The following is a 27864-nucleotide window of genomic DNA, read 5'->3' on the forward strand; positions in this document are numbered from 1 at the left end:
GAGCTGGGGGGGGGGCAGAGAGAGCTGGGGGGGGGCAGAGAGAGCTGGGGGGGGGCAGAGAGAGCTGGGGGGGGGGCAGAGAGAGCTGGGGGGGGGCAGAGAGAGCTGGGGGGGGGCAGAGAGAGCTGGGGGGGGCAGAGAGCGCTGTGGGGGGGCAGAGAGCGCTGGGGGGGGCAAGGGGCGGGGGGGCAGAGAGAGCTGGGGGGGGCAGAGAGAGCTGGGGGGGGCAGAGAGAGCTGGGGGGGGCAGAGAGAGCTGGGGGGGGCAGAGAGAGCTGGGGGGGGGGCAGAGAGAGCTGGGGGGGGGGCAGAGAGAGCTGGGGGGGGGCAGAGAGAGCTGGGGGGGGGCAGAGAGAGCTGGGGGGGGGCAGAGAGAGCTGGGGGGGGGCAGAGAGAGCTGGGGGGGGCAGAGAGAGCTGGGGGGGGGCCAGAGAGAGCGGTGGGGGGGCAGAGAGAGCTGGGGGGGCAGAGAGCTGGGCGGGGGGGAACCTCCTCTTTTATAAACACCAGTGATGTGTTGGGCGCTCTGGATCCGTGGAGCACATACAGGCCAACAACACTTGGAATAGGACAACACTATTTTATTAAGTTAGAAACTGTTGAACATACTTTCACTGTGGGTTAACACAATGTTAGATTAAACTAAAGACCTTTGCCTGTCCGAACCAGTCTATGCACTCAGCACATGGTGAGGATCTGTGCTGTAAGCTGTAAGCTCTGTCCTTCTGAGAGGCTGCATCCCGAATGAGCGGGAACTCTGATGCCCCCTGTCTATATAGTGAGTGTTCTCTAACTGGTGATTGGCTGCGGTGCTGTGTGTGTTGATTGGTCTTGTGTGTCCATCAGTGTGTGTGTGTGTGTCTGCACCATGATATACTGGTGTATATTATGACAACCAGATTGGGAGACGGAAACGAGGATGTCACGCTGCATATTTTTAATAAAACTCTGGTTAGGCCTCGACTAGAGAACTGTGTTCAGATCTGGGCACAACATGATAGCAAGGCTTTAGCGAGGGTACAGAAGAGATTTACTTACAGGGGTGAGGGAGTTCACTTTGCTCACAAGATGATTGGCAGAGTGGGGACGACAAAATCATTAGGATTGAGAGAGTTATGAAGAGCTGGAACAGGAGTCCTGAGAGACTTGTAGAGGCAGGTTCAATAATAACATGGGAAACGTTTACAGGGCTAAGGGCAAATAGCTGGGATGTGGGGCTGATTGGAAAGTACTTTGAGAGCTAGCATAGGCACGTTAGTCCGAATGGCCTTCTTGCTGTACCATGTGTCAGGAAATCACCATGGCAACAGCCTGGAGAAATCAAACACAAAGGACTAGGGTCTGCACGGTTCATTTTCACAAAGTATGGATACTGCTGATTCTCTCTGGAGACCAGCTCTTGAGTTCAGTCAGGAGCAGGATGGAATATCAACATCAATACTCATCAGATCGTAGCTCTGCAGTCCTGTCACATCCAGCCGTGAATGGTGGTGGTCAGTTAAATAACTCGCTGGAGGAGGAGGCTCCACAAATATCCCCATCCTCAATGATGGAGGAGCCCAGCACACCTGTGCAACAGACCAGGCAGAACGTGATGGTTACAGGGGCAGTAAGCATTACTGTCACAGTGCGGATTGGTAATCTGGGCCGTGCAGGGATTTTGGTCCATTCCCAGCGACGCTGCTGGTTCAGGCTGGATGGTGGGATGCTGATTATAACACTTTCCTGATTCCTGTCACACTTTACTGGCAGAATCACTTTAATAAAAAACACCTCACTCTACAAGTTCCCCTTTCAATTAAATGAGGCAGACTTGTTGGCTCCATTCCACTGACCTTTTGAACTCCCATCCTGTGTACGCGGATCCCACCCGCCATTTTGTGCATAAGACCCTAAGACATAGGAGCAGAATTAGGCCACTCGGCCCATCGAGTCTGCTCCGCCATTCAATCATAGCTGATATTTTCTCATCGCCATTCTCCTGCCTTCTCCCCATAACCCCTGATCCCCTTATTAATCAAGAACCTATCTATCTCTGTCTTAAAGACACTCAGTGATTTGGCCTCCACAGCCTTCTGCGGCAAAGAGTTCCACAGATTCACCAGCCTCTGGCTGAAGAAATTCCTCCTCATCTCTGTTTTAAGGATCGTCCCTGTAGTCTGAGATTATGCCCTCTGCTTCTAGATTTTCCTACAAGTGGAAACATCCTCTCCACGTCCACTCTATCCAGGCCTCACAATATCCTGTAAGTTTCAATAAGATCCCCTCTCATCCTTCTAAACTCCAATGAGTACAGACCCAGAGTCCTCAAACGATGCTCATACGACAAGCTCTTCATTCCAGGGATCATTCTTGTGAACCTCCTCTGGACCCTTTCCAAGGTCAGCACATCCTTCCTTAGATACGGGGCCCAAAACTGCTCACAATACTCCAAATGGGGTCTGACCAGAGCCTTATACAGCCTCAGAAGTATATCCCCTGGTCTTGTATTCTAGCCCTCTGGACATTAATGCTAACATTGCGTTTGCCTTCCTAACTACTGACTGAACCTGCACGTTAACCTTAAGAGAATCGTGTACAAGGACTCCCAAGTCCCTTTGTGCTTCTGATTTCCTAAGCATTTCCCCATTTAGAAAATAGTCTATGCCTAAATTCTTCCTTCCAAAGTGCATAACCTCACACTTTTCCACATTGTATTCCATCTGCCACTTCACTGCCCACTCTCCTAGCCTGCCCAAGTCCTTGTGCAGCCCCCCTGCTTCCTCAATACAACCTGTCCCCCTACAGATCTTTGTATCATCTGCAAACTTAGCAACAGTGCCTTCAGTACCTTCCTCCAGATCATTAATGTATATTGTCAAAAGTTGTGGTCCCAGCACAGACCCTTGAGGCAGACCACTAGTCACCGGCTGCCATCCTGAAAAAGACCCCTTTCTCCCCACTCTCTGCCTTCTGCCAGGCAGCCAATCCTCTATCCATGCCAGGATCTTACCCATAACACCATGGGCTTTTAACTTATTTAACAATCTCCTATGCGGCACCTTGTCAAAGGCCTTCTGGAAATCTAAATAAATCACGTCCACTGGTTCTCCTTTGTCTACCTTCCTTGTTACCTCCTCAAAGAACAACAGATTTGTCAGACACGACCTCCCTTTGACGAAGCCGTGCTGACTCAGTCCTATTTTACCATGCACTTCCAAGTACTCCGCGATCTCATCTTTAATAACAGACTCTCAATTCTTACCAATGATCGAAGTCAGGCTAATCGGCCTATAATTTCCCGTCTTCTGCCTCCCTCCCTTCTTAAGCAGGGGTGTTATATTAGCCACTTTCCAGTTCTCTGGAACCCTTCCTGCCTCCAATGATTCCTGAAGGAACATCACTAATGCATCCACAATCTCCTCAGCTATCTCTTTTAGAACCCCGGGGTGTAGTCCATCCGGTCCAGGTGATTTATCCACCTTCAGACCTTCCCTGAACCTTCTCCTTAGTAATGGTCACTGCACTCACCTCTGCCCCCTGGTTCTCCTGGAGCTCTGGCATCCCACTGGTATCTTCCACCGTGAAGACTGATGCAACGTAACTATTCAGTTCGTCTGCATTTCTTTAATTCCTATTATTCAGCCACATTTTCCAGTGTCCAATGTCCATTTTTTGCTCCGTCTTACCTTTTATATATTGGGGGAGAAAATGAATGGGCCGTGCAGGCATGCTGTTGTCACCAATGAGCGGGATTGAGTTCATGTCCACTGCCAACGATGCTGCTGGTTCAGGCTGGATGTGCTGGGATGGCTGTCAAGTCTTCCTCGTGAAAATGAATGGGCCAACAACGAGGCCCGAGCCAGCTGCCTCCTGCTTAGAACTAAACCGAGGCTTTTGAGGTGAACTTTGGGTTGTGAACCCGCTCTCCTCCAGCCCCTACTCCACATTCCCATGAAGGTTTTGGACATTGCCCCCTCTCCTTCACCTTGTAATTGGCAGCACAGACCGCAAACACCCAGCTGTACAATTCTCTACAATTAACTCTTCCTTTGCCGCCTTTGTATATTTGGAAAGAAAAGCTGCTGAAACCCATCGCTGTCAGCAGGCGTTTGGTCATCATATCCATCCCGGCATTCCACATCGCCATCTCAGCTGTGTATTTCCTGTCTCCCTACCGCGCTCTCTCTGTGTCTCCCTCCCGCGCTCTCTCTGTGTCTCCCTCCCGCGCTCTCTCTGTGTCTCCCTCCCGCGCTCTCTCTGTGTCTCCCTCCCGCGCTCTCTCTGTGTCTCCCTCCCGCGCTCTCTCTGTGTCTCCCTCCCGCGCTCTCTCTGTGTCTCCCTCCCGCGCTCTCTCTGTGTCTCCCTCCCGCGCTCTCTCTGTGTCTCCCTCCCGCGCTCGCTCTGTGTCTCCCTCCCGCGCTCTCTCTGTGTCTCCCTCCTGCGCTCTCTCTGTGTCTCCCTCCCGCGCTCGCTCTGTGTCTCCCTCCCGCGCTCTCTCTGTGTCTCCCTCCCGCGCTCTCTCTGTGTCTCCCTCCCGCGCTCTCTCTGTGTCTCCCTCCTGCGCTCTCTCTGTGTCTCCCTCCCGCGCTCTCTCTGTGTCTCCCTCCCGCGCTCTCTCTGTGTCTCCCTCCCGCGCTCTCTCTGTGTCTCCCTCCCGCGCTCTCTCTGTGTCTCCCTCCCGCGCTCTCTCTGTGTCTCCCTCCCGCGCTCTCTCTGTGTCTCCCTCCCGCGCTCTCTCTGTGTCTCCCTCCCGCGCTCTCTCTGTGTCTCCCTCCCGCGCTCGCTGTGTCTCCCTCCCGCGCTCTCTGTGTCTCCCTCCCGCGCTCTCTCTGTGTCTCCCTCCCGCGCTCGCTGTGTCTCCCTCCCGCGCTCTCTGTGTCTCCCTCCTGCGCTCTCTGTGTCTCCCTCCCGCGCTCTCTCTGTGTCTCCCTCCCGCGCTCTCTCTGTGTCTCCCTCCCGCGCTCTCTCTGTGTCTCCCTCCCGCGCTCGCTCTGTGTCTCCCTCCCGCGCTCTCTCTGTGTCTCCCTCCCGCGCTCTCTGTGTCTCCCTCCCGCGCTCTCTCTGTGTCTCCCTCCCGCGCTCTCTCTGTGTCTCCCTCCCGCGCTCTCTCTGTGTCTCCCTCCCGCGCTCTCTCTGTGTCTCCCTCCTGCGCTCTCTCTGTGTCTCCCTCCCGCGCTCTCTCTGTGTCTCCCTCCCGCGCTCTCTCTGTGTCTCCCTCCCGCGCTCTCTCTGTGTCTCCCTCCCGCGCTCTCTCTGTGTCTCCCTCCCGCGCTCTCTCTGTGTCTCCCTCCCGCGCTCTCTCTGTGTCTCCCTCCCGCGCTCTCTCTGTGTCTCCCTCCCGCGCTCTCTCTGTGTCTCCCTCCCGCGCTCTCTCTGTGTCTCCCTCCCGCGCTCTCTGTGTCTCCCTCCCGCGCTCTCTCTGTGTCTCCCTCCCGCGCTCGCTGTGTCTCCCTCCCGCGCTCTCTGTGTCTCCCTCCTGCGCTCTCTGTGTCTCCCTCCCGCGCTCTCTCTGTGTCTCCCTCCCGCGCTCTCTCTGTGTCTCCCTCCCGCGCTCTCTCTGTGTCTCCCTCCCGCGCTCTCTCTGTGTCTCCCTCCCGCGCTCGCTCTGTGTCTCCCTCCCGCGCTCTCTCTGTGTCTCCCTCCCGCGCTCGCTCTGTGTCTCCCTCCCGCGCTCTCTCTGTGTCTCCCTCCCGCGCTCTCTCTGTGTCTCCCTCCCGCGCTCTCTCTGTGTCTCCCTCCCGCGCTCTCTCTGTGTCTCCCTCCCGCGCTCGCTCTGTGTCTCCCTCCCGCGCTCTCTCTGTGTCTCCCTCCCGCGCTCTCTCTGTGTCTCCCTCCCGCGCTCTCTCTGTGTCTCCCTCCCGCGCTCGCTCTGTGTCTCCCTCCCGCGCTCGCTCTGTGTCTCCCTCCCGCGCTCTCTCTGTGTCTCCCTCCCGCGCTCTCTCTGTGTCTCCCTCCCGCGCTCTCTCTGTGTCTCCCTCCCGCGCTCTCTCTGTGTCTCCCTCCCGCGCTCTCTCTGTGTCTCCCTCCCGCGCTCTCTCTGTGTCTCCCTCCCGCGCTCTCTCTGTGTCTCCCTCCCGCGCTCTCTCTGTGTCTCCCTCCCGCGCTCTCTCTGTGTCTCCCTCCCGCGCTCTCTCTGTGTCTCCCTCCCGCGCTCTCTCTGTGTCTCCCTCCCGCGCTCGCTCTGTGTCTCCCTCCCGCGCTCGCTCTGTGTCTCCCTACCGCGCTCGCTCTGTGTCTCCCTCCCGCGCTCGCTCTGTGTCTCCCTCCCGCGCTCGCTCTGTGTCTCCCTCCCGCGCTCTCTCTGTGTCTCCCTCCCGCGCTCTCTGTGTCTCCCTCCCGCGCTCTCTCTGTGTCTCCCTCCCGCGCTCTCTCTGTGTCTCCCTCCCGCGCTCTCTCTGTGTCTCCCTCCCGCGCTCGCTCTGTGTCTCCCTCCCGCGCTCGCTCTGTGTCTCCCTCCCGCGCTCGCTCTGTGTCTCCCTCCCGCGCTCTCTCTGTGTCTCCCTCCCGCGCTCTCTCTGTGTCTCCCTCCCGCGCTCTCTCTGTGTCTCCCTCCCGCGCTCGCTCTGTGTCTCCCTCCCGCGCTCTCTCTGTGTCTCCCTCCCGCGCTCTCTCTGTGTCTCCCTCCCGCGCTCGCTCTGTGTCTCCCTCCCGCGCTCTCTCTGTGTCTCCCTCCCGCGCTCTCTCTGTGTCTCCCTCCCGCGCTCTCTCTGTGTCTCCCTCCCGCGCTCTCTCTGTGTCTCCGTCCCTGCCGCTCTGTGTCTCCCTCCCGCGCTCGCTCTGTGTCTCCCTCCCGCGCTCTCTCTGTGTCTCCCTCCCGCGCTCTCTCTGTGTCTCCCTCCCGCGCTCTCTCTGTGTCTCCCTCCCGCGCTCTCTCTGTGTCTCCCTCCCGCGCTCTCTCTGTGTCTCCCTCCCGCGCTCTCTCTGTGTCTCCGTCCCTGCCGCTCTGTGTCTCCGTCCCTGCCGCTCTGTGTCTCCGTCCCTGCCGCTCTGTGTCTCCGTCCCTGCCGCTCTGTGTCTCCGTCCCTGCCGCTCTGTGTCTCCGTCCCTGCCGCTCTGTGTCTCCGTCCCTGCCGCTCTGTGTCTCCGTCCCTGCCGCTCTGTGTCTCCGTCCCTGCCGCTCTGTGTCTCCGTCCCTGCCGCTCTGTGTCTGTCTCCTTCCCTCCCTCCTGCTCTCCGTGTCTCCTACTCTCTCTCCCGCTCTGTGTCTCTCCTCCGTCCTGCTCTCTCTGGCTCCTTCCTTCTCTCCTGCTCTCTCTCTGTGAAATCAGAAGCACAAAGGGACTTGGGAGTCCTTGTTCACGATTCTCTTAAGGTTAATGTGCAGGTTCAGTCAGTAGTGAGGAAGACAAATGCAAAGTTAGCATTAATGTCCAGAGGGCTAGAATACAAGACCAGGGATATACTTCTGAGGCTCTATAAGGCTCTAGTCAGATCCCATTTGGAGTATTGTGAGCAGTTTTGGGCCCCGTATCTAAGGAAGGATGTGCTGACCTTGGAAAGGGTCCAGAGGAGGTTCACAAGAATGATCCCTGGAATGAAGAACTTGTCGAATGAGGAATGGTTGAGGACTCTGTGTCTGTACTTGTTGGAGTTTAGAAGGATGAGAGGGGAATATTGAAACTTACAGGAGACTCCGAGGCCTGGATAGAGTGGACGTGGAGAGGATGTTTCCACTTGTAGGAAAAACTAGAAGCAGAGGACACCATCTCAGACTAAAGGGCCGATCCTTGAAAACAGAGATGAAGAGGAATTTCTTCAGCCAGAGGGTGGTGAATCTGTGCAACTCTTCGCCGCAGAAGGCTGAGGAGACCAAATCACTGTGTTTTTAAGACCGAGATAGATAGGTTCTTGATTAATAAGGGGATCAGGGGTTATGGGGACGAGAAATATAGCAGCCATGATTGAATAGCGGAGCAGACTCGATGGGCCGAGTGGTCTAATTCTGTTCCTATGTCTTATGGTCTTGTGTGTCTCCGTTCTGTCTCTCTGTCTCCCGCTCTCTCTCTCTCTCCCGCTCTCTCTCTCTCTCCCGCTCGCGCTCTCTCTCCCGCTCGCGCTCTCTCTCCCGCTCGCGCTCTCTCTCCCGCTCGCGCTCTCTCTCCCGCTCGCGCTCTCTCTCCCGCTCGCGCTCTCTCTCCCGCTCGCGCTCTCTCTCCCGCTCGCGCTCTCTCTCCCGCTCGCGCTCTCTCTCCCGCTCGCGCTCTCTCTCCCGCTCGCGCTCTCTCTCCCGCTCGCGCTCTCTTCTCCCGCTCGCGCTCTCTCTCCCGCTCGCGCTCTCTCTCCCCGCTCGCGCTCTCTCTCCCGCTCGCGCTCTCTGTCCCGCTCGCGCTCTCTGTCCCGCTCGCTCTCGCTCGCTCGCTCGCTCTCTCTCCCGCTCGCTCTCTCTCTCTCCCGCTCTCTATCTCTCTCTCGCTGTCTCCCGCTCTCTCGCTGTCTCCCGCTCTCTCGCTGTCTCCCGCTCTCTCGCCCCCTTCCGCTGTCTCCCCCCCTCTCGCTGTCTCCCCCCCCTCTCGCTGTCTCCCCCCCTCTCGCTGTCTCCCCCCCTCTCGCTGTCTCCCCCCCTCTCGCTGTCTCCCCCCCCTCTCGCTGTCTCCCCCCCTCTCGCTGTCTCCCCCCCTCTCGCTGTCTCCCCCCCTCTCGCTGTCTCCCCCCCTCTCGCTGTCTCCCCCCCTCTCGCTGTCTCCCCCCTCTCGCTGTCTCCCCCCCTCTCGCTGTCTCCCCCCCTCTCGCTGTCTCCCCCCCTCTCGCTGTCTCCCCCCCCCTCGCTGTCTCCCCCCCCCCTCGCTGTCTCCCCCCCTCTCGCTGTCTCCCCCCCTCTCGCTGTCTCCCCCCCTCTCGCTGTCTCCCCCCCTCTCGCTGTCTCCCCCCCTCTCGCTGTCTCCCCCCCTCTCGCTGTCTCCCCCCCTCTCGCTGTCTCCCCCCCTCTCGCTGTCTCCCCCCCTCTCGCTGTCTCCCCCCCTCTCGCTGTCTCCCCCCCTCTCGCTGTCTCCCCCCCTCTCGCTGTCTCCCCCCCTCTCGCTGTCTCCCCCCCTCTCGCTGTCTCCCCCCCTCTCGCTGTCTCCCCCCCTCTCGCTGTCTCCCCCCCTCTCGCTGTCTCCCCCCCTCTCGCTGTCTCCCCCCCTCTCGCTGTCTCCCCCCTCTCGCTGTCTCCCCCCCTCTCGCTGTCTCCCCCCCTCTCGCTGTCTCCCCCCCTCTCGCTGTCTCCCCCCCTCTCGCTGTCTCCCCCCCTCTCGCTGTCTCCCCCCCTCTCGCTGTCTCCCCCCCTCTCGCTGTCTCCCCCCCTCTCGCTGTCTCCCCCCCTCTCGCTGTCTCCCCCCCTCTCGCTGTCTCCCCCCCTCTCGCTGTCTCCCCCCCTCTCGCTGTCTCCCCCCCTCTCGCTGTCTCCCCCCCTCTCGCTGTCTCCCCCCCTCTCGCTGTCTCCCCCCCTCTCGCTGTCTCCCCCCCTCTCGCTGTCTCCCCCCCTCTCGCTGTCTCCCCCCCTCTCGCTGTCTCCCCCCCTCTCGCTGTCTCCCCCCCTCTCGCTGTCTCCCCCCCTCTCGCTGTCTCCCCCCCTCTCGCTGTCTCCCCCCCTCTCGCTGTCTCCCCCCCTCTCGCTGTCTCCCCCCCTCTCGCTGTCTCCCCCCCTCTCGCTGTCTCCCCCCCCTCTCGCTGTCTCCCCCCCTCTCGCTGTCTCCCCCCCTCTCGCTGTCTCCCCCCCCTCTCGCTGTCTCCCCCCCTCTCGCTGTCTCCCCCCCTCTCGCTGTCTCCCCCCCTCTCGCTGTCTCCCCCCCTCTCGCTGTCTCCCCCCCTCTCGCTGTCTCCCCCCCTCTCGCTGTCTCCCCCCCTCTCGCTGTCTCCCCCCCTCTCGCTGTCTCCCCCCCTCTCGCTGTCTCCCCCCCTCTCGCTGTCTCCCCCCCTCTCGCTGTCTCTCTCTCTCCCTCTCGCTGTCTCTCTCTCTCTCTCTCGCTGTCTGTCTCTCTCTCTCTCTCGCTGTCTCTCTCTCTCTCTGTCTCTGCCTCCCTCCCTCCCTCCCTCCCTCCCTCTGTCTCTCTGTCTCCCTCCCTCCCTCCCTCCCTCCCTCCCTCCCTCCCTCCCTCCCTCCCTCTCTCTCTCTCTCTCTCTCTCTCTCTGTCTCCCTCCCTCCCTCTCTCTCTCTGTCTCCTGCTTTCTCTCGCTCTTTTTCTGTCTCTCTCCCTCCCACTCTGTCTTGCTCTGCCTTCCTCTCTCCCTCTCTCTCTCTGTCTCCTTCACTCCCTCCCGCTCTCTGACTTTCTCCTTCCCTCCCGCTGTGTCTCTCTCAGCCTGACCACTGGCTCGGGTGTTTTCCCCTGAGTAACTGAGATGTAAAGTGTGGGATATTCTGTCTGTAATTTCCCGCATGCCTGTGAACCTGTATCCCCAGTGATCAGGTCAACTGGTGATCAGTTAACTCTCCCCAGTGTGTCCTGCTCTGAAACCCCAGCCTCTCATCTCTTCTGTTTTATTTCGGTATCTCCAGATGATAGCTTCATCAACCCTCAGCTACAGAAGATTTTTGAACGTGCTCGGCAGAGTGCCGACTTCATGCCCAGCAAACAGATGATGGTAAGACCTTTCTCTCTGCGTTTGCTCCATGCCCTGCGCTGCCACCCCTGCACCCCAATAATCACTCCGGGTTCACCCATGTCCCACACTCCTTTTCCCCCCCCCCCCCCCATGTCCATTTTGTAGAACAGTTTTCTACCCCAAGTCCCCACTCTGTATTTGGGAGAAATTGATACTCATGGGCGGCGCAATGGTTAGCACCGCTGCCTCAGGGACCCGGGTGGCACAGTGGTTAGCACTGCTGCCTCACAGCACCAGGGACCCGGGGTGGCACAGTGGTTAGCACCACTGCCTCAACACCAGGGTCCCGGGTTCAATTCCGGCTTGGGTCACTGTCTGTGCGGAGTCTGCACGTTCTCCCCGTGTCTGGGTGGGTTTCCTCCGGGTGCTCCGGTTTCCTCCCACAGTCCAAAGGTGTGCAGGTTAGGTGGATTGGCCATGATAAATTATCCCTTTGTGTTCAAAGATGTGTAGGTTAGGTGGGGTTAGGGCAGGGTAGTGGTCCTAGGTAGCCTGCTCTTTTGGAGGGGTGGTGCATGGGCTGAATGGCCGCCTCCTGCACGGTATGGGTTCTATGGACTCCCAGGCATTGGAATAAGGCTGCTGGCAGCTGGCGTGGCTGGGGCACAGCCTGGTGAGCTCCGTGGTAAGAGTCGCTCCCTGCTTTACCCCGAGTCCCGGAGAGCTTGGGCTTAGTTCCCGCTGATGATTGGAAAGGACCCTAGGTCCCACTTGTTGAGGATTTGTCACATTGTTACCTTGTTCCAGCTCCCCGCCTGATTGCCACCGTTGCCTCTTGCTGTCTTTTTGTAGAAGGTGCTGAGCAGTGACCTGGGCCCCAACTGGAAAGATCAGCTGGAGTTTTTTGAAGACCGTCCATTTGCTGCTGCCTCCATTGGCCAGGTCCACCTGGCCAAGCTGAATGATGGGAGGGAAGTTGCCATGAAGATTCAGGTTGTACCACAATGATTCTGCCTAACTGCTTTGGTGCTGCCTGGGTTGTAGCTGTGTACTGATCTTGGCCGGCTCATACTCCTGTCTTTCCAGTTACATTTTAGAGATGAGCAAAGTCATTGTTTTTGGTTCCTGCTACAAACTGTTTACTAACAACCAACTCCAACCCTCTCCCTGTCAACTAGTCTGTCCGGAGCCCTTGTGTCACATTTAACCTGAGCTTCCAGCCAGCTATAAGGCCGCCCATTTTCACCTCCGTAACATCGTTTGACTTCAACTGTGTCTCCGATCATCTGCTGCTGAAACCATTATTCACACGTTTGTTATCTCCAGACTTGATTATTCCAACACACTCCTAACTGATCTTCCACAATTTACCCTCGAAAATGGAGGTCATCCGAACTCTACTGCCCATGTCTGAATTCACACCATGATGGGAGGGGAAGGATCCAGGCTCCTGAGGAGCTCGGCACCAAAGGTGGTAATCTCTAGATTATTACCTGAGCCGCAATGTAACTTGGCAGAGGGTACTCACAATGAATGCCCACCTCAAAGACTGATGTGGGAGACGTGGGTTCCAGTTCGTGGGGCACTGGCAGTACTGGGGGGAAAGTGGGGGCTGTACCCCTGGGACCTGAACCCTGTACGCCTGAACCAAACTGGGCTGGTGTTTTAGTGAAACGCAACTTGGGAAATAGAGAGAATTTTAAACTAAATAGTGGTGGCAAGGAATCAAAAATGGGACGATGTGACGTATTGAAAAATAGAGAAAAAGCAAGCGAAAATGTACTGACATGGGAAATGGGAAACACACTGGGAGGAAGGAACTGAGAGTACAAATCTAAGAGTAAATCAGACAGTGTTGAAGCTTTCAAAGCCACTAAAAGGATAAAACTGAAGGGTCTGTATCAAAATGCAGGTAGTATTCAAAACAAAGCAGATGAATCTGGGTGTAAATAGAAGTAAATAAGTATGGGATTGATGGTCATTACAGAGACATGGCTGCAGGATGACCACCGGAATATTGGCATTTCGGAAGGACAGGAAGCTAGGAAAAGGTGGAGGGATGACTCTTAATTAAGGCTGGTGTTAGTACATTAGAGAGGGATGACCTAAATTCAGGAAACCTGGATGTCGAGGCGGTTTGGATAGAGATGGAAAATGATAAAGGCAAGAAATCACTTGTGGGAGCGCCGTGCAGGCCGCGAACAATAATCCGATGGTAGGATGGGTTAGAAAGGAGGAAATAATGGAAGCTTCTGAGAAAGGTCGAGCGATAATAATGGGTCAACATATAGTCTGGGAAATTCAGATGGGCAATGGTAGCCTAGGTGAGGCACTCGTAGATTGTTTTTGGGATAGTTTCTTAGATCAGCAAGAATGGAGTATAATGTGGAAAAATAAAAAAACAAGTATATTCTCTAAATGGTGAGAGATTGCAGAGCTCTGAGATGCAGAGGGATCTGGGTGTCCTAGTGCATGAATCGCAAGCCGTTAGAACGCAGGTAGAGCAAGTAATTAGGAAAGTTAATAGATTGCGATTGTTTATTTTGGGGGAATTGACTGCAAAAGTAGAGGTTATGCTTCAGTTGTACAGGACATTGTTGAGACCACATCTGAAGTATTGTGTACAGCATTGGTCACCTTATTTAAGGAAGGATGCAAATTTGTTGGAAGCATTTCAGAGAAAGTTCGCTACCTGGAATGGGTGAGTTGTCTTGTGAGGAATGACTGGACAGGCTGGGTGTGGACCCACTGGAGTCTAGAAGAGTCAGAGCAGACTTGAGTGAAACATATAAGGCTATGAGGGGTCTTGACGCGGTGGTGGCAGAGAGGATGTTTCTTGGGGTCACTGTTTAAAAATAAGGGGGTCGCCAGTTTAAGACGGAGCTGAGGAGATTTTGTTTTCTCTTGGGGCGGTGACATTTTGGCACTCTCTTCCTCAAAAGGCAGTGGAAGCAAAATCTTTGAATATTTCTAAGGCAGAGCGAGATGGATTCTTGATGAACAAGGGGGTGAAAGGTTATCGAGCAGGAATGTGGGATTCAGATTCCACTCCGATCAGTCATGATCTTAGTGAATGGCAGGGCAGGCTCGATGTGCCGAGTGGCCTAGTCTGCTCCCAGTTTGTAAGTCCCATTCACCTTTCACTGACCTATATTTGCTGCCAATCAAGCAACATTTTCATTTTAATATTCTTATTTTCAAATCCCTCCATGTCCTTTCCCTTCCCTACTCCAATCTCCTCCAGCCCAGCGACCCTCCGTCATATTGGCATTCCTCGAATTCTGGCTTCTTGTACATTCTCAATCAGAGATATTCCACCATTGATGGCCATGCCATTGGTTACCTGGTTCCCAGTCTCTGAGATACCTTCCCCATAACTCCTGGGTCGGTGCCAGTGTCCAGAATACCCTCCCCATAGCTCCTGGTTCCCAGTCTCTGGAATACTCACCCCATAGCTCCTGGTTCCCAATCTCTGGAAAACCCTCCCCATAGCTCTGTCTCTCCCTCACTTTCCTCCTGAACCAAGCTAATTTCCCCTCATGAGTCTAGTTATCTAATTCTATTTATAATCCTCCTGTGAGGCCCTTTGAGATATTTCCAAGGTGCCATATCATTGTTATCACTGCGAGGGGCCGGGTAGGGGGACTCGGAGAGGGGGGTCATGGTTTGGGGGTTAGGGGGGCTCAGGGAGGGGGTCATGGTTTGGGGGAATAGGGGGGCTCGGGGAGGGGCGTCATGGTTTGGGGGTTAGGGGGGCTCGGGGAGGGGGTCATGCTTTGGGGAATAGGGGGGCTCGGGGAGGGGCGTCATGGTTTGGGGGGCTCGGGCAGGGGGTCATGGTTGGGGGGGAATAGGGGGGCTCGGGAAGGGGCGTCATGGTTTGGGGGTTAGGGGGGCTCGGGGAGGGGGTCATGGTTAGGGGGGCTTGGGGAGGGGCGTCATGGTTTGGGGGCTAGGGGGGCTCTGGGAGGGGGTCATGGTTTGGGGGTTAGAGGGCCGGGTAGAGGGACTCGGGGAGGTGGTCATGGTTTGGGGGTTAGGGGGGCTCGGGGAGGGTGTCATGGTTTGGGGGTTAGGGGGCCGGGTAGGGGGCTCGGAGAGGGGGTCATGGTTTGGGGTTAGGGGGGCTCGGGGAGGGGGGGTCATGGTTTGGGGGTTAGGGGGCCGGGTAGGGGGACTCGGAGAGGGGGTCATGGTTTGGGGGTTAGGGGGGCTTGGGGAGGGGGGGTTATGGTTTGGGTGTTAGGGGGCCGGGTAGAGGGACTCGGGGAGGGGGTCATGGTTTGGGGGTTAGATGGCTGGGTAGGGGGACTCGGGGAGGGGGTCCCAGACGGGGCTTTGTGAGTTAATGGCCTGGTATTAATGTCATCCTGTGTTTCTGTCGACAGTACCCCGGAGTCGCTCAGAGTATTACCAGTGATGTGGCCAATCTGATAACAGTGATGAACATGAGTAATGCTTTACCTGAAGGTGAGTGAGTTGTGCCTCAGAGGAGAAAATCTTTCCACCTCGGTTATTGTCCAGTACTGTTCAATCTCACACGTAAACATCACCATAGTCCCAGTGGACCGTAGGCTGGTGTTCCCTTTGAGAGAGAGCTGGCTGTGGTGATTTAACCTGAGGATCACCACACCACATGTGAGGGGCAAGGCTGAGAAAGTTGCAGATTCAAAGCCGAGGTTGATGGGGATACAGGAAAATGGTCTTGATATAGATGATCAGCCATGTTTGACAGAGTGGACTGGGGGGGGCTGAATGGCCTACTCCTGCTCCCAATTAATTCATACACTCTCATGCATCCTCTGAGTGCATCTCATTGTCCAACCAGTATTCGGTTCTGATCAATACTGATGGAAGTGTTCATACATCTGGGGATTGCAGCCTCTCTGGGCCCAGGGCCGGGTGGCACTGATCAGCTGCTGAGCTCTGGGGAGGGGTGAACAGGCACAATCCACATCGGCACCAACAACATGGGTAGAGAGAAGGCTGTGGGCCTACAGGCAGATTTTTGGGAGCTGGGAAGGAGCGGAGCATGCAGGATCCCAGGTAGGATCCAGGTAGGATGCAGGACCTCCGAATAACACCCAGTACCATGTCCTAGTGGGTATGGTAATACTGTTTTCATTAGAACAACAGAAATTGAGGGGTGACCTGATAGAGGGCTACAAGATAATGAGGGGCATGGATAGAGTGGATGGGCAGGCACTCTTTCCCAGGGTGGAGGGGTCAGTCACCAGCGGGCATAGGGTTTAAGGTCCGTGGGGTAAAGTTTAGAGGAGATGTGCGAGGCAGGGTTTTACGCCGAGGGTGGTGAGTGCCTGGAACGCGTTGCCAGGGGAGGTTGTGGAAGCAGATACATTAACGGCGTTCAAAAGGCATCCTGACAAACACATGGATAGGATGGGTATAGAGGGATACGGCATGAGGAAGTGCTGAGGGGTTTGGCCAAGTTTGGTATCATGACCGATACAGGGTTGGCGGGCCGAAGGGCCTGTTCCTGTGCTGTATTCTTTGTTCTATAAACATCGAACAAATAAGTTGGAGGATGAAGACGTGGAGTAGGAGGAAAGACTTTAGACCCTTGGGACTTTGGGAGCAGTTCTGGGGGGGGACCTGAACAGGTCAGATGGTTTGCATCTAAAAGACGGACCCAATTTCCTCGGGGGCTGATTTGTCAGTTCCATCGGGGAGGGTTTAAATTAAAGTTGACTGGGGTGTGGGATTCGGGATGTAATGTCAGAGAGTAATATGGTGTGTGTATACTGGGAGAGGCAGATAGCACTGCTCTGTGAAATAGGAAGGTGCAGTTAGAGCGAGATGGAAAGTGAAACCGTCTATCAGAATGGTGAACGTCAGGCACCAATAGCCATAGAATCATCGAAATATAGAATTTACAGTGCAGAAGGAGGCCATTCGGCCCATTGAGTCTGCACCGGCTCTTGAAAAGAACACCCTACTTAAGCCCCACGCCTCTATCCTATTCCCGTAACCCAAGAAATACACCTAACGTTTTTGGACACTAAGGGCAATTTATCATGGCCAATTCACCTAACCTGCACATCTTTGGACTGTGGGAGGAAACCGGAGCATCCGGAGGAAACCCACGCAGACACGGGGAGAACGTGCAGACTCCGCACAGACAGTGACCCAAGCCGGGAATCGAACCTGGGACCCTGGAGGCGGGAAGCAACTGTGCTAACCACTGTGCTACCGTGCTGCCCCTGTGGAAATATGTCTTGGTGATAATGGAGAGAAGGGCTCGCCTGGGTACTTAATGGTCTAGGTTACAAATTGTTCTGGGAAGTAGGGAAGGAAAGTGGCAGTAATGATTAGGGACATTAGCAGGGAAATTGCAGAGGTATAGAGTAGTTACAATGAGGGACTTTAATTATTTAAATATAGACTGGGATAGTAATAGTGCAAAGAACAGAAAGGGTTGAGTTCTTTGAGTGTAGTCGGGAGAATTTTCTACAGTATGTTTCCAGTCTGATGACGAATAAGACAATGTTCTTGGGAATGAGGTGAGTCAAGTGTCGGTCGGGGAATATTTAGGAGACAGTGATCCCAGCATCATAAATAATGTTTACGTTAGCTGTGGAAAAGAACAAGGAGCAATTCAGGTTAAATGTAATGGATTGGGGAAGGGCCAATTTCAGCGGTGAGAGCAGATCGGGGCCAGATAAATTGGGTCAAAGATTGGTAGGTGAAGCTATAATTGTGAAGTGATGGTTAAGCAAAGTCAAGTTACATTTCCATAAGGGGACAAACTAAACCAAAGCTCACTGATGACTAAGGAGGTAGAGAGTCAGATGGGGCGGAAAGAGAGGGTGTGTTTGATGGTGGATAATACAGTGCACAAGCAGGCTGAATATAGAAGGTTCAGAGGGGAAGTGAAAAATCAGATAAGAGAAGCAAAAAGAGAGGGCGGGATTCTCCCGCACCGGCGCCAAGAGCGACGCGAACCCCTCCAGTGTCGGGCTGCCCGGAAGTTGCGGAATCCTCCGCACTTCCGGGGGCTAGGCCGGCACTGGAGGGGTTGGAGCCGCGCCAACCGGCACCGAAGGGCGCATGCGCAGAACCACCGGCGTGTTTCCTGTGCATGCGCAGGGGGTTTCTTCTCCACGCCGGCCATGGCGAGCCTTACAGAGGCCGGCGCGGAGGGAAAGAGTGACCCCACGGCACAGACCCGCCCGCAGACCGGTGGGCCCCGATCGCGGGCCAGGCCACCGTGGGCCCCGCCCCCAGTGGCCGGATCCACCCGCGCCTCCCTGAGGACCCCGCTAGACGGCCGACAAGCCAGGTCCCGCCGTGATGGACCATGTCCATTTCACGCCGGCGGGACTGGCCTAAAACAGGCAGCCGCTCGTCCCATCGGGCCCGGAGAATTGCCGGGGGGGCTGCTGCCAACGGCCCCCGACCGGTGCGATGTGATCCCCACCCCTGCCCGAAAACCGGTGCTGGAGAATTCGGCACCTGAAGGAGCGGCGGGGCAGGATTCACGCGCCCCCCGGCGATTCTCTGACCCAGCGGGGGGTTCGGAAAATCCTGCCCAGAGTATGAAAAAAGACTGGCAGACAACATACAAGAGTATTAAATAACCTTGTACCAGCATATAAAGGAGGAGCAGGCTGATTTTGGAGCAAAAAGAGGATAAGGGAGGCAGGGGCACCGGGTCAGATTATCCGAGGATACTGAAGGAAGTAAAGCTCCTCGGATACAGAGCACGTTCGAGGGGACTGGAGAATTGCAGACGGTACTTGTTCAGCAGAGGGTGTAAGGATAAGCCCAGAAACTACAGCCCAGTCATTTAACTTTGGTGGTAGGAAAGCTTTTAGATTTGATAATTCGGGACAAAATCAATAGTTAATTGGACAAATGCGGATTAATTAAGGAAAACCAGCATGCATTTGTTAAGGGAAAATTTACTATCATAGATTATCATAGAATTTACAGTGCAGAAGGAGGCCATTCAGCCCATCGAGTCTGCACCGGCTCTTGGAAAGAGCACCCTCCCCAAGGTCAACACCTCCACCCTATCCCCATAACCCAGTAACCCCTCCCAACACTAAGGGCAATTTTGGACACTAAGGGCAATTTATCATGGCCAATCCACCTAACCTGCACATCTTTGGACTGTGGGAGGAAACCGGAGCACCCGGAGGAAACCCACGCACACACGGGGAGGATGTGCAGACTCCGTACAGACAGTGACCCAAGCCGGAATCGAACCTGGGACCCTGGAGCTGTGAAGCAATTGTGCTATCCACAATGCTACTGTGCTGCCGTACTAGTGTTTTTTAGAAAGATAACAGAGCGGGTGAATGAGGCTACGCTGTTAATGTGATGTACATGGACTTCCAAAATACACTTGATAAAGTGCCACACAACAGACTTGTGAGCAAAGATACAGCTCATGGAATAAAAGGGACAGTTGCAATTCTGTGAAGAGTAACTCACCACCTGACTTCCCAAAGCCTGTCCAGCCAGTACAAGGCACAAGTCGGGAGTGTAATGGAATACTCTCCACTTCTCTGGTTGAGTGCAGCTCCAACACTCAAGAAGCTCGACACCATCTAGGACACAGCCCATCCACCACTGTAAACATCAACACCCTCCACCAGTGGCGCACAGTAGCAGCAGTGATATACTGCAGTAACTCAGTGAGGCTCCTTAGACTGCACCTTCCAAACCCATGACCACCACCATCTAGAAAGACACGAGCAGCAAATACCTGGGAAATATCTTGGAAGGTTCTCCTCCAAGTCACTCACTACCCTGACTTGGAAATATATCGCCGTTCCTTCACTGTCGCTGGGGCCAATTCCTGGAACTCCCTCCCTAACAGCACCCTGGGTGTACCAACACCACATGGACTGCAGCGGTTCAAGAAGGTGACTCACCACCACCCTCTCAAGGGCAATTAGGGATGGGCAACAAGTGCTGGTCTGGCCAGCGACACCTGCATCTTATGAACAAAAAAATAAAACATGATTATGAAGTTGGCTGAGTGAGAGGAAACTGAGTAGTGGTGAGCTGTCAGACTGGAGGATGGTTTATGCGGAGTTCCCCAGGGGTCTACATGAATATATATGAAGAAAAGCAGGGCTGCGGGGCATAATCAATAGCACCACTCTTTAAGAAGGATGTGAATGCATTGGAGAGGGTAAGAAAAGATTCTCAAAACTGGTTCCAGCAATGAGGAACATGGTGGATAGATGGGAGCAGCTGGGGCTGTTCGCCATGGAGAGGTTGGGTGGAGATGTGACGAGAGGGGACAGACTGTACCTGCTGGCAGAAAGGTCCAGGATCAGAGATCACTGACTTAACGTGAATGGAAAAGACTGAAGGTGACAGGAATGGTTAGGATCTGGAACGTACTGTCTGAGAGTGTGGTGGAGACGGATGAATCGAGGCATTCCAAAGAGATAATCCTGTTTCCAGGTTAAGGGACAAGGGCAGTGGGGTGGGACTGTGTGTGTTGCTGTGGCCAAGGACCAGCAAAGATACAATCGGCCGAATGTCGTCCTCTGCTGCAACTGATGATTCCATAGCTGTGGAGGGCTAGGGACCTCTTACATTGCGCTAGGAGATCCCTGGGTTGGCATTCTTAATGAGTTATCCATGGGTGTGTCTGAGGTGGCAGTGACAGAAGAAATATGAGCTGCAAAGGTCATGAAAACATTCGGAGTCATGTTCCTGTTTAAGATCCATGAAGCAAGCCCCACGTTGTCGAACATGTCCAACGACACATGCTCACCATGAACTGACCGAAAAATGCAAAGGCAACTTGTTATCTAAATGGGGAGAGACTTTGGGGTGCTGCATTGCAGAGGGATCTGGGGGTCCTCGTGCATGAGTCACAGAAAACGAGCATGCAGGTGATAAAGAAAGTGAATGGAATGCTAGCATTTATAGCTAAAGGCTGGTTAAGTCAGTGTCCTCTGATCCTGGACCTTTCTGCTAGCGGGAACAGTCTCTCCCATTTACTCTGTCCAGACTGCTCGTGACCCCTCTTGTCACATCTCCATCCAACCTTCTCTCCATGGTGAACAGTAAGGAAATGGTGTGGCAACTATATAAGGCATTGGTAAGACCGCACTGTTGTCTTCTTTGGTTTAGTTCATTCAGGGTGGTGGAAGTTGTAGTGTTAACAAAGAACAGGAAACTTTTTAATAAACAAAGCTAATTTATTGCACTACACTGAATTAGATTCAAACACATTACTAAGGAATTAGATAGTAAGGATTTCACTACACATCTACACTATTAACTATACTATTAGTTCAACTGTCTCACAACTATTGTCTTGCTTTCTCCCACTCTCTCCATCTATCTCCCAGAAATCAAGGAGGCATGTGATATTTATATGGTTGCTCTATAGCACCATCTAGTGACTAGAGTAGTTACATTACATGACAGGAAATGAAATGAAAATCGCTTATTGTCACAAGTAGGCTTCAAATGAAGTTACTGTGAAAAGCCCCTAGTCGCCACATTCCGGCGCCTGTTCGGGGAGGCTGGCACGGGCCTTTATGATATTGTCACACGCAGCTGGAGTATTGTGCATAGTTCTGGTCCCCTTATTTGAGGAAAGATGTAGTAGCATTGGAGACAGTTCAGAGGAGGTTCACTAGATTGACCCCAGAGATGAGGGGTTTGTCGTATAAAGAGAGATTGAGCAGTTTAGGCCTATACTTTCTGGAGTTTAGAAGAATGAGGGGAGATCAAAGTGAGGTATACACTATGCTGAAAGGTAGGGATAAAGTAGTTATCCCTACCTTTTGTGAGGCATTCTAGAACAAGAGGCCATAGTCTCAGGATAAGAGGCAGTAAAGTTGAGGAGAAACTACTTCTCCCAATCGCTTGTGAATCTGTGGAATTCGCTACCCCAGAGTGAGGTGGATGCTGGGACAGTGAGTAAATTTAAGAGAAGTTTGACAGAGTTTTAATTAATAATGGGTTGAAGGGTTATGGAGAAGGGGCAGGACGGTGGGGTTCAGGTTGAGATTAGATCAGCCATGGTCGAATGGCGGAGCAGACTCGATGGGCCAAATGACCGTCTGCTACCTGTCATATTGGTATTGGCATTAACATGGTGGGGGAGAGTCAAGCATTTGGCCTGCAATGGCATTTGCCCCTTTTGATTCAGGCTTCGTGTCTGATCAATGGCCTCTTCACTAAAGAGTATATTCAGTCCAGGCTGGCTGTGACCGTGAAAACCAAGCCCAGTGCTTCTTAAAGGGGCCACTCGCTGCACACCATTAAAAAAAAAAAAGTGACTCCACCTCACCGAGGTGGAAGGTTCAGGAGCTCTCCGTCCGTCTATTGGCTGCAGGTCACTCCACCCTCTTCCCTAAATTGGGAGTTACCCCAGAGTCCTGCCTTCCCACTCTTATCCCCTGTGTCCTGACCAATATTTATCCCTCAATTATCTAAATAATTAAGTCAATATTCCCTCCATATAAAAACGGATGATCGAGTGATTATCACCGTTGTGGGATCTCACTGTGCACTGTTAGCTGCTGCAGTGACTGAATTATTACAATAGCAACCGCACTTCTAATGTGCTTCCTTGGTTGTGATGTTCCGTGGCCCCAGTTTCTGACCACCTGTCCTAACATCTCCTTCTGCAGCTTGGTGTCACACTCTGTTACCCAGACCTGTGTAAAGCTTCTGGCAACATTAAATGGAAGCTCTTGTTGAATGAACGGCCGCTGTTTACAAAATGCCAGTTGCTTGTGGATTCAAAGCCGTTTTGTAAACCATTTCCTTTTAATGTTAGGCCTGTTTCCTGAGCACATGATCGAGGTGATGAGCCGTGAGCTCTCGTTGGAATGTGACTACGAAAGGGAGGCAGCCTGTTACAAGCAGTTCAGGTAGGTTTGGGATTGTGTGCCCGCTGGTGAACTGTTGCTCTCCTCACCCCCACTCCCCAAGCACACAACGGTAATGCAGAATTCCACCTGGCCGCTTTGAGTCAGATGGATGCGGTGACTGAAGGAACGGTGATGTATTTCCAAGTCGGGATGGGGTGTGACTTGGAGGGGAACCTCCAGGTGGGGGTGTTCCCAGGAATCTGCGGCTCTTGTCCGTGGAGATTGGCTGTCTCCCTGCGTTGGGATGACGTACCTGGGGTTGTCCTTGGAGATGGTGGAGATTGGCTGTCTCCCTGCGTTGGGATGACGTACCCGGGGTTGTCCTTGGAGATGGTGGAGATTGGCTGTCTCTCTGCGTTGGGATGACGTACCCGGGGTTGCGAGTTTCTGCCGTGTGACTGAGCAGCTGATTCTCGGGTCTTTGGGCACGTTAGGCAGGCGATCTGACGAGTGGGCCCCACAGCACAGGATTTGCTTCCCCTCTGTCAGTGCTCTGCCTCAGCGTTACGGTGCTTGGATTTGGTGTGACACTAAGTGGATAGTGATACTTCATCTCCCACCAACACCTCTGCCGTAATCAATATGTCATTGTTTTTGTCCAGGGTCACGTATTTCAGCATTGTTTCCAAAGCAGCGCTTCTGAAGATCCCAGTGATCTGGGGACTCGGGACTAACATTAACGAGAACACATTTCCTTCCCTGAAGGGCATTAGTGAACCTGATGGGATTTTACAATAGTTGCTAATGGTTTCATGGTCATCATTAGATCCTTCAATTCCAGATTTTTATTGAATCCTCCATTAATCAAATTCCGAAAGCTGCCGTGGTGGGATTCGAACGCTGGTCCCCAGAGCATTGATCTAAGTTTCTGGATTATTAGTCTGGTGACGTTGCCACTTAACCCCTTCAATGCAGTCAAGGGTCAGGGCATAAGGGCTGATTACGGTGGGATATTGATTACAGCAGGGTGTAGATGAAGTATCTTCAGTTTTTACTGTCGGCTCTGCCGTCCTCTCCCCGTGTCGGTGTCGGCTCTGCCGTCCTCTCCCCGTGTCGGTGTCGGCTCTGCCGTCCTCTCCCCGTGTCGGTGTCGGCTCTGCCGTCCTCTCCCCGTGTCGGTGTCGGCTCTGCCGTCCTCTCCCCGTGTCGGCTCTGCCGTCCTCTCCCCGTGTCGGTGTCGGCTCTGCCGTCCTCTCCCCGTGTCGGTGTCGGCTCTGCCGTCCTCTCCCCGTGTCGGTGTCGGCTCTGCCGTCCTCTCCCCGTGTCGGTGTCGGCTCTGCCGTCCTCTCCCCGTGTCGGTGTCGGCTCTGCCGTCCTCTCCCCGTGTCGGTGTCGGCTCTGCCGTCCTCTCCCCGTGTCGGTGTCGGCTCTGCCGTCCTCTCCCCGTGTCGGTGTCGGCTCTGCCGTCCTCTCCCCCTGTCGGCTCTGCCGTCCTCTCCCCGTGTCCGTGTCGGCTCTGCCGTCCTCTCCCCGTGTCGGTGCCGGCTCTGCCGTCCTCTCCCCGTGTCGGTGCCGGCTCTGCCGTCCTCTCCCCGTGTCGGTGCCGGCTCTGCCGTCCTCTCCCCGTGTCGGTGCCGGCTCTGCCGTCCTCTCCCCGTGTCGGTGTCGGCTCTGCCGTCCTCTCCCCGTGTCGGTGCCGGCTCTGCCGTCCTCTCCCCGTGTCGGCTCTCCCGTCCTCTCCCCGTGTCGGTGCCGGCTCTGCCGTCCTCTCCCCGTGTCGGTGTCGGCTCTGCCGTCCTCTCCCCGTGTCGGTGCCGGCTCTGCTGTTTTCTGGGGCTGTGGACATTTTAGGGGCTCATCAATCCGACAGAGAACAAAGACCCTAAACAATTGTTATTCCTCCGCCTCCTGCAGGGAGTTGGTGAAGGACGATCCCTTCTTCTATGTGCCACGGGTTATTGACCATCTATGCAGCAAGCACATCCTCACCACCGAGCTGGTGCCTGGCTTCCCACTGGACAAAGCAGAGGAACTGGACCAGGAGATCAGAAACCATGTAATAATGGGAGACGGGGGACCTTGTGCTGCTGGTGGGTCACAGGTGGCTCGGGCTAAAACGCAGGCAGATGATTGCAGGTTCAGGTCCCATAGGGGAGACTCCAGCACATAAGTGTGGCTCATACTGAGTGCAGGCACTGAGCAAAGTGAGATACAGAGGATGGAGAAAGTGGGGTTATGAAGGAGAGGGGTGAGGAAAATGGGGGCTGCAATGTGATTTCCTGCCCGCCCCAGGCCTGTGGGAAGAAAAGGCGTTTGGGAGTCTCAGCATGGATTAGTTGGCCAGGATTTGCTCTTCATGGTGAGTGGGAACGGTAAGGTTCCCTTTCATTGTGGGTGAGTTGGGAGCTGATTTCAGTCCGCTGTTCATCCTGAAAGAAAATACTTGTAGATAAAATGGGTGGGAAGGAAAAGGATTTGCCTTTTATACAGCACCTACCACAGCTTTCAAACATCTCGAGGAGCTTGACTCTGTTTACCCCGGCTCAGGGGTAACACACTCCCTTTCCGTTAGAAACGTGATATCAGGCACACTCGCGAGCAGTAATTTCAGCCCACCTTCCTGTCTTACACTGAGGGGAGTGCTGCATGGTCAGAGATGCTGCTTTTAGCTGAGATGTTCAACTGATATCACAACCTTTCTAACGGAAAAGTGAGTGTGTTACCCCTGAGCCGGGGTAAACAGAGTCAAGCTCCTCGAGATGTTTGAAAGCTGTGGTAGGTGCTGTATAAAAGGCAAATCCTTTTTCTTCCCACCCATTTTATCTACAAGTATTTTCTTTCAGGATGAACAGCGGACTGAAATCAGCTCCCAACTCACCCACAATGAAAGGGAACCTTACCGTTCCCACTCACCATGATATCCAACCTCGTTGAATTACAATATTCCGGGACACAATGTGGAGGAACGGGAATTCTCCCCAGTATCCTGACCAATGCTTATCCCTTAGTCACATCACAAAAAATTCTCTGGCCATTATCGCATTGCAGTGTGTGGGAGCTTGCTGTGCTCAAATGGGTTGGTGGGTTTTACTGCAACAGTGACAGTGCTCCACAGAGTACTCGATTGTTATGAAGTGCTTTACTCTAATGTATAAATGAAGTATTGTTTAATCTGGAGGATGGCACCCCCTCAGTAGTGGAGCAGTGTTGGCTCAGATTATGTTCTCGGGTCTTTGGGGTGAAGGTTGTTCCCATGAGAAGCTGCTGCAATAGGTGAAGGGAAATACCTGCTTGTGTCTGTTGACTGCTAGTGTGTAACCATTTTCTCTCCTCTTGTGTTCCAGATCAGTGAGAACATCCTGAGACTCTGTCTGCAGGAACTCTTTGAATTCCGCTTCATGCAGACTGACCCCAATTGGTCCAATTTCTTCTATAACCCGCAGACTGGCAAGGTGGGTACCATTTCTATGGGGCAGAATGCTCTGGGTCCATTTGCTCAGAGGTTGGTGCAGGGCATTGCAAACTTGACACACGGGAACCAATGCTCACTCTGCTGAAACCTGTCTGTAACTGCTGAAGTCATAGAATCAGAGAATTTACAATGCAGGAGACTATTCGGCCCATCGGGTCTGCACCGGCTCTTGGAAAGAGCACCCTACCCAAGGTCAACACCTCCACCCTATCCCCACCCAACACTAAGGGCAATTTTGGACTCTGGGAGGAAACCCACGCACACACGGGGAGACCGTGCAGACTCCGCACAGACAGTGACCCAAGCCGGAATCGAACCTGGGACCCTGGAGCTGTGAAGCAATTGTGCTATCCACAATGCTACCGTGCTGCCCTGGTATAGGAGAGACCAAGGAACTGGGGGTGGATACAGAAGATTATTGGCATTTCCTTTGTTTTGAAGCATTGTCACCCACTCGGTCAGGACCATTGCAGAGAACCTTCTGGAAATTGTTTCCTCTTTCACTTTCAGGTTGCCTTATTGGACTTTGGAGCCACAAGAGGGTTTGATGAAGACTTTACTGACACTTACATTGAGGTAAGAGAAAGATTTTAAAATATACTATTCCCTAAAAGTGATTAACATTCACAGAATTCAGCCCAGACATTTCCAGCAGATGATAAGACAGAAGCATTGAAAGTTAATGCTGTTGTATTCACTCTGTACAAGGACCAAGTCTGCAGTTTTAACAATTTAATCCTGGGATCCAGGCATCAGCAGCATTCCCATCTCTACGTGAGTCTTGTAGATCGTACGCACGGCTACCACTGCACGTTGTTGGTGGAGGGAGTTTTAAGATGGTGGATGAGGTGCCGATCAAGCGGCTGCTTTGTCCTGGATGGCGTCGAGCTTCTTGAGTGTTGTTGGAGCTGCACTCACCCAGGCAAGTGGAGAGGATTCCATCACACTCCTGACTTGGGCCTTGTAGATGGTGGACAGGCTTTGGGGAGTCAGGAGGTGAGTTTCTCGCCCTAGCCTCTGCCCTGCTCTTGCAGCTGCAGTATTTATATGGTTAGTCCAGTTCAGTTTGTGGCCAATTTATAGGTGAGTTTGTGCAAAAATCACTGCTATTTGTCCTGTGTGTGAAATCCAGTTTATTGTAACCCAACAGATTGTGCGTTCTGCAGCCAATGGGGATAGAGCGCAGGTGCTGAGCAAATCGATTGCTATGAAGTTTCTCACTGGCTATGAAACGAAGGTAAGAGAGTTTTTTAAGTGTTGAAAGGCCGAGGTTTCAACTTAGTTTTAGCATTTCTGTTGTAATAAATGGGGGTGGGGGGTGATCCCCTGAATCACTCTACCTTCCCTGCAAGGGTCTGTACTTCTCAGATGAGGATTGTTGTCCTTTGTGCTAAGTTAGATGTATCCCCTCTTGTGGCTTCGGCATGTGTGTGCTATGGAGGGGATGAAATGAAAATCGCTTATTGTCACAAGTAGGCTTCAAATGAAGTTACTGTGAAAAGCCCCTAGTCGCCACATTCCGGTGCCTGTTCGGGGAGGCTGGTACGGGAAGTCGGTGTAGTCGTTCCCTGGGAATACACCACGTGGCAGTAATGGCGAGCTTAAGCTGGATGAGCACGATGAAAAGAATGGAAGTAAGGAGCTCCGAAAATGGAATTTGGTGCGAGTGACGAGAGTGAACCGTTAACCTTGGGTGTGGTGGAGGCAGGTCTCTCGCAGCAAGCGGTTTGATCTGGGGTGCACTCTGTGTGGTGGAGGCAGGTTCGATTGAGGCATTCAAGAGGAAATTGGATTTTTATCTGAAAAGATGTGGAGAAGACACTAGAATAAACTGCTGCTACTGTAAGGATCCTCTTTCAATTCCTTGACTGATCCTTGTTTTCTTCCCTTTTAATTTCTGCCCTTTTGGCTTTTGTATCTGGATTACAGGGTTCAGTGCTGGGACCCCAGCTGTTCACAATATACATGAATGATTTTGACAAAGGAATTGCATGCAATATCTCCACATTTGCAGCCAACACTAAGCTGGGTGGCAGTGTGTGCTGTGGGGTGGATGCAAAGAGGCTGCAGG

General features: G+C 53.9%; 1 protein-coding gene across 2 annotated transcripts in view; it reads left to right on the plus strand.

The window, feature by feature from the left end:
* Positions 1–27864, plus strand: part of coq8aa (coenzyme Q8A, genome duplicate a) — a 143327-nt gene that overhangs the window by 112512 nt on the left and 2951 nt on the right. For both annotated transcript variants that reach the window (XM_072500226.1, XM_072500227.1), the window contains exons 7-14: positions 10459–10544; positions 11358–11498; positions 14894–14975; positions 22288–22381; positions 24236–24377; positions 25666–25773; positions 26304–26369; positions 26944–27030. In XM_072500226.1, coding sequence (XP_072356327.1) covers positions 10459–10544; positions 11358–11498; positions 14894–14975; positions 22288–22381; positions 24236–24377; positions 25666–25773; positions 26304–26369; positions 26944–27030 — 806 coding nt within the window. The remainder of the gene's footprint in view (positions 1–10458; positions 10545–11357; positions 11499–14893; positions 14976–22287; positions 22382–24235; positions 24378–25665; positions 25774–26303; positions 26370–26943; positions 27031–27864) is intronic.

This window comes from Scyliorhinus torazame, chromosome 4 (assembly GCF_047496885.1).
Source record: "Scyliorhinus torazame isolate Kashiwa2021f chromosome 4, sScyTor2.1, whole genome shotgun sequence".
Lineage (NCBI taxonomy): Eukaryota > Metazoa > Chordata > Chondrichthyes > Carcharhiniformes > Scyliorhinidae > Scyliorhinus > Scyliorhinus torazame.